At 40.8% G+C, this 6,743-nt stretch overlaps 1 protein-coding gene across 1 annotated transcript; it reads left to right on the plus strand.

The window, feature by feature from the left end:
- Positions 1 to 4,822: 4,822 nt before the first annotated feature.
- Positions 4,823 to 6,529, plus strand: LOC122049312 (glycerol-3-phosphate acyltransferase RAM2-like). Its single transcript, XM_042610712.1, has 2 exons — positions 4,823 to 5,459; positions 5,570 to 6,529. Exons 1-2 carry the CDS (start codon positions 4,833 to 4,835, stop codon positions 6,479 to 6,481), a joined length of 1,539 nt encoding a protein of 512 aa, XP_042466646.1. The 5' UTR covers positions 4,823 to 4,832; the 3' UTR covers positions 6,482 to 6,529.
- The last annotated feature ends 214 nt before the right edge of the window (positions 6,530 to 6,743 follow it).

Raw genomic sequence — 6,743 nt, forward strand, 5'->3', positions numbered from 1 at the left:
TAGCTTAATAGACCGACCGAGCATGAAAAGTAGATCGAGCATAAAGGACTTTGACCTTGCACGGTTTCTGGCATATTTATAATAGTAGAGTCCTGGTTGGGTATAAATAACCGATTGAGTATAGAATAACGGTCGAGACTAGTACGACATAAGATATCCCTCATATATACAGAATGAGCTTATGTGACTAGCCAAGTGTATGTAATAGGTGAACCATAAGAATATGTTATAATATGACAGCTTAATTAATTTGGCGGCAAATAGCTTCTAGAAGTCTCCACAAGTATGCTAAACGACAAAGAAAGTACATCTGGGGTAAGAAAAAGATTCATTAAACTATTATTGCAATTTCGGCTTACATCATCTCCTAACAAACTTTAACAAACTGGGATCCACCTCATGACTGTGGAGGTTAGATGAGGTGGAATAAAAAGGGGAATCCTCTCCACTGGTCAGGTATGCAAACATATGTATTGCATCAGAATCAAACCCTAAGCCCATTTTTCCATACTTCTTCTCCGAAAGCCTAACTTGAGCATCGGAGGGCCTAGCCAGGGATTCTCACCCCGGTCTTAGGTTGCTAACGCTTTATTGGTTGGTCTCATAGTGCGCAGGAAGAGAAGATCATCCATCAGATCGCCGAGCCTTCTCCGATTCACGGTGTTCCTCATCGGAGTTCGCCTTTCCACGAGGGTACCTCGCCGGAGTTTATTTTTGCAAGGTATTGTTCACAGATCCGCTTTGGTTTTCTCGGATCTATTATTCTACATTTAGGTTCTTGTGAGGTCCGCTGTGGTTTTCTCGGATCCTCCTTTGTTCGTCGGCATCGGAAGCTATTGTTCATCACCCCCTATCATCGCCCAACGCTTCATCCCGCAAGCTCTCAGACAGGATCACTAACGTTTTAGTGATATCTACCAAAAATGTCCTATAAAGTGATGTTGTCTTAGACCCTCCTCAATTTCTTGAATTTTATAATGTCGTTATACAATATCAATATTAACATCAAAAGTGCCCCAATTTAAAGATATAATGACACTCAAAAATGTCAAGAAAGACCTTTTTTTTAAGACATTTATATATATATATGTTGTGGTGTCATCGTAATAATGACAAAACTAAATGTCACAAAAAGTTATTTACCATGCTATTTATGTTTTTTATAAAGATAATAAAAAGTGTCAGTAAAGATATTTTATAAGATCATTTTAAATGTCGCCTTAACCAAACTATAATGACATTAATAAATATCATTATAATAATATATAAATATATTTAAAATAATCATTAATATTTATTTAGAATATATAATATGAAATCAATTTTACACATGATCACAATCCATCCACCATTTAGAATAGAAAAAATTATAAAACACAATTGGAAGTGCAAATAAATAATCTAAATTTATCCAACAAATATTTGAGTCAAAGTTACAATTGTAAACTAATGACAAATTCATTACATTCAAAATTATCTACACACTACACTCAAAATATTAAGTTTTAGAATTAACAAAACCTTAAAAAATAAAAACTCAACTAAGCAAATCATTTTCAACCATCATATTGATAAGTACCTATCACCTACAAAATACAATGAATATATTTGTATTAGTTAAATAAAACAATATTGTATATAAAAAGTTAATAGAAATAATGATAAAAATTGAATATCATACCAAATCAGAAGATGCAAAGTATCATTTCATATTCACCTAATAGTAATCTTCACTTATTATTAACTACAAATACATTTCATATTTATTTAAAATTATAATAACACGATAAATATAAAAAATTGATAATATTTCAATTAAAAATTGAAAATATACTAGATGATAAGGCTAAGCTATCACTCCAAATGTATCTTCAAATTTCTGTAAAAGATTATAAGGTCTAATTAAACTCTCTTCTAGTTCTAGGATAACTTGTATTCTTATTTCATATCAATTTGGTCCTAGTGCTTATCTCCCTACTATAGTATTTGAATTAATGCTATGGAGCACTCCTTTTGCCACAATTTTTGTTGAATCAAATAAACTTTTAATCAAAATAGAGTATTCAATCTACATAAAAGTGTAAACGAGTTAAAAATTTAAAGAGTTTGAAGAGATGTGAAATGAGTAATAAAAATGAAATTAAATAAATCTTACCCATAAACATGGATGATGAGGAATATAAATTTATGGATTATTACTTTGTGATGTGTGTTGATTACTATTGCAATTTGAAAGAGGATCCTGGTTTGATTGATCAGAAATCTTGGCTTCTAATATTGCAATATGTTAGCCCTGTTTTTTTTTAATTTGGTCATCCATTTTTTCTATTTTTGTCTGTTGTTCCATCACTAGTCGATTGCATGTGCCATGACAAGAAACTTCTCCTCATAAATCCAATGGACTAACACCATCACTAGGCATACGTGCTCGACCAGGTCTATCTAGTCCCATAATTTGAGTAAATATATCATTTTGTTTCACTAGATCATTTGAATCTTCGGGAAGTTGATTTGTTAATTCATTCATTACCCATGTGACCATCCGTGATAGAGAGTTTTCTCGCAGACAATGACTGGTTACATACCCTGATTGTCCACGGGACTATCCGTGATAGAGCATTCTCCTGCAATCAGTTATAAGAGTCTGCCCACAAGACCATCAGTGGTAGAGTGCTCTCCCATGAACAGTGACTAGTTATTTACCCTGTCTGCCCACGGTGCTGGAAATTGTCTGGTAACCTGTGCGTGCTAGAAATCTGTCTAGGCAGCAATATGAAACTAGGCGCCTTAGGCCCGGTCGACCTTTTGTCTGGTCGGGTGTATAATGAGCTATCCAAAAAAATGAAGTTATGTTCTGAGAGGTTCGGTCGATATTTTGAACCAAAGTGCCTTAGGTCCGGTTGTCCCTTTGTCTGGCCGGGTGTATAATAACTTGTAGGTAAAGTGCACTTATAATTCTGACCGGATCTATAAAGAAAGTTATCTTACACTTGTGCATATAAGAGACGGGTATATGGAGCCATATAAACCCATCTGGTTCTATTATTGGACAGATACCCATAGTGTTGACTGGTAATAGGGTCGATCAGGCGCATGTAGAGAGGTTCATACAGAGTAGGGAGCTTGACCTTTCCCTCGACTAGACTTATGGTCGATCGATTGCAAGGTAGACGTCTCAGGCCTATAAGGCCGACCGTCCCTAACCTCGGTCGACGATGCTATCTTTTTAGTTCAAGATTAAAGCACTAAACCCTTATATTTAACCGGTCTAAGTGCTAGTCAGCCCTCTCCTAAACGGCTTGTAATCCGGTCGAGGTGGATCTGAGAGCTTTAGAGTTGCGCAAACAACCAAAACCAGGTGAAGGATGCTCTCCTCCATTGACTTTTACTACCATGTCACCTTGACTTTAATTGCTCCGTTATCTTTTGGGTCCGCCCGTTACATCCCGTATCAACTAGAACAAAAAAAACTCAAAAGCCTGAAAACAAAACCAAAATACAAAATCCAAAACATAGAATCTAGAGATTAGAAACTAGAAATAAAAAATTTGAACCCATAATACAGAATCCAAAATCTAGAATATAAACTAGATTCAAAAAAATAAAAAATCAATAACTAGAACAAAGAAATTAGAACTCAAAAACTAGAATAACTAGAGCCCCAAACCCAGAACTGAACCTAAAATTCCGAAACAAAAAAAAAATCATAAACCAAAACACAAAAAAATAGAAACAAAACCAAGAACTAAAATAAGACCAGTCTAACAAACAAAACAAATAGACAATAGACAAAAGAGTATCTAATTTATTACATTTTTAGAATGTGGAGGAAAATATAATAACTTAGAGTTCTTTATTAATTTTTGAAGAGTCGATTTAGTTTTGTTAGAAAAATTTATCAAGAAGAATAAATCATTTCATCAATGTATAAAGAGGTTAGGATCTAATTTATTAGTTGCCTGATTAATTTGAGAGTTAAAATTTCAATTTCTAACATTCTTGCTGTCTTTGTAGTTGGTATTTTTGTATATATATATTTTGCTATGTTTGTGATTGTAGAAACAAAGAACCTTCCTCAATCTGATAAAGGAACTACAAGAATTCATATTCCTACTAGTGAATTGCTGAATATATACACTTACACACTTAATGGTCAAAACTACTTAAAATGCTCTTATTTGGTCTATACCTACTTAAAAAGGTAATGGGAAAATAATTCAACATTTTTCCAGCACAAGACCAAAACAGGGTGGCCCAGGTTTTGATGCCCGAGATGAAGAAGACTCCATGATCATATTCTGATTTTGGAGTTCAACAACATCGGAGATTAACTCTCACCTCTAGTGAGATATTGGGACTTCCTTCACCAAAGTACTTAAAAATCAACATGTTGCTAGTGTATATGAAGTCAAAATAAAAATTCATAGTTGCAAAATATGGCAATAAAATAGTATGATTCCCTTTGAATCTACAAGATTCTATTTTTAAGTGATCAAAAGTGGCAAAAAATAATTGGTTTAAAATAACTTCACTCAATATTCCCTCAGAACTATCCATCCATCGCTCACTTAGTCAAGTCAGTCGATTCAACCATACAAAAGAATTTGCAATATCCAACGGGAATTCTTTTCTTGCTTGGTGATGATTACAATAGCAAGGAAATTAACAAAATTCAAATGATAGCGCCAACGCATGTAAGACACGCATACGTCGTTGAGTCCAAAGCGGTTGCTGCTCGATACTTTCTCAAAGCCAACGCCCACAGCCATCAATATAATTGAGATAATATCAGTAGATTTTGCGATCGATCGATCGAATTATAGATCCCAATAATGGTGGCGTTCAACTGCGGCGCGTCGCCATTTAGAACCGTCGAGCACTGCTCGTCGGCGGGCCGCGAGGGCCACTCGGTGGTGGCCGACATGGACGGCACCCTGCTCCTCGGCCGCAGCTCCTTCCCTTACTTCGCGCTCGTCGCCTACGACGTAGGCGGCCCGCTGAGGCTCCTCCTCCTGCTGCTGGCGGCGCCCTTGGCGGGCCTGCTCTACTACTTGGCCTCGGAGTCGGCCGGGATCCAGGTGCTGATCTTCGCGACCTTCGCCGGGGCGCGCGTGGAGGACATCGAGTCCGCCGCGCGCGCGGTGCTGCCAAAATTCTACGCTGAGGACGTCCATTCGGAGACGTGGCGCGTGTTCTCGGCGTGCGGACGCCGGTGCGTGCTGACGGCGAACCCCAGGATCATGGTGGAGGCCTTCCTGAAGGACTACCTGGGGGTGCATCTGGTGATTGCGACGGAGATCCAGACGTACAGGGGCCGTGCCACCGGGTTCGTCAGCCGCCCGGGGGTTCTCGTCGGCAGGAACAAGGCGGCGGCGATGCGGAAGCACATGCCGGAGGCGGCGCCGGAGATAGGACTGGGGGACAGGGAGAGCGATTACCCCTTCATGAGTCTCTGTCAGGTATTATTCAAAAAAAAAAAAATTAATTAGTTGCTTAATTACAAGTCGATTAGTTACTTAATTACAAATGGATTAACAAAATAATATGCAATTAATTAATGTTGTGACAGGAAGGGTACGTGGTGCCACAGGAGTCGAAGTCAAAAGTGGGCCCGGTCCCGAGGGAGAGTCTGCCGAAGCCCGTCATGTTTCACGACGGCCGGTTGGCCCTCCGGCCAACGCCGCCGCTGGCCTTCCTCGCGCTCCTCTGGCTGCCCGTCGGCTTCCTGCTCGCCTGCATCCGTATCGCCGCCGGATCGCTCCTCCCGATGCGCTTCGTCTACCACGCCTTCCTCGCGCTGGGCGTGCGCGTCACGGTGCGCGGCACCCCGCCGCCGCCCCCAAGCAAGTCAGCGGGGCACTCCGGCGTCCTATTCGTCTGCTCACACCGCACCCTCCTCGACCCAATTTTCCTCTCGACGGCCCTGGGACGCCCCATCGCCGCCGTCACCTACTCCGTCTCGCGCCTCTCCGAGATCCTCTCGCCCATCCGCACGGTGCCCCTCACCCGCGACCGAGCGCGCGACGCCGCCATGATCAAGAGGCTGCTGCAGGACGGCGACCTGGTGATTTGCCCCGAGGGGACCACCTGCCGTGAGCCCTTCTTGCTGCGCTTCTCTGCGCTCTTCGCGGAGCTGACGGACGAGATCGTGCCGGTGGCGATGGTGAGCGGGATGAGCATGTTCCACGGAACGACGGCAAGGGGGTGGAAGGGGATGGACCCATTCTACTTCTTCATGAATCCCAGCCCTCGCTACGAGGTCACCTTCCTCGACAAGCTGCCCAGGGAGCTCACCTGCAGCGGCGGCGGCAAGTCCAGCCACGACGTCGCAAACTACATCCAACGCGCGATTGGGTCGGCACTGTGCTACGAGTGCACCCAGTTCACGAGGAAGGACAAGTACAAAGCTCTGGCAGGGAACGACGGCAGTGTTCCGGAGAAGAAGGGCGAGGGGGGACGCATAAAGCTCATTGGCTGTTAGAGTAATGTTATATATATATAAATTGCTCAGTATCCTTCAAAAACTTAATGAATTAATGGATAAATAAATAAATTTAGATCAACATTTGATAAATTTTTTGTCAAATACTATAAAAAGGATAATTTACTGGAGTAAATATTTATTACTTAGTTGTGGACATATTAATCCTAATGCTATGAATTAGCGACGGCATTTTATCAAAAGACGTAAGTAGAATATGTTTTTTTACCCAAAGATGTATCATAATTCTCTTTTTACCAAA

Source organism: Zingiber officinale, chromosome 2B, assembly GCF_018446385.1.
Source record: "Zingiber officinale cultivar Zhangliang chromosome 2B, Zo_v1.1, whole genome shotgun sequence".
NCBI classification, from domain to species: domain Eukaryota; kingdom Viridiplantae; phylum Streptophyta; class Magnoliopsida; order Zingiberales; family Zingiberaceae; genus Zingiber; species Zingiber officinale.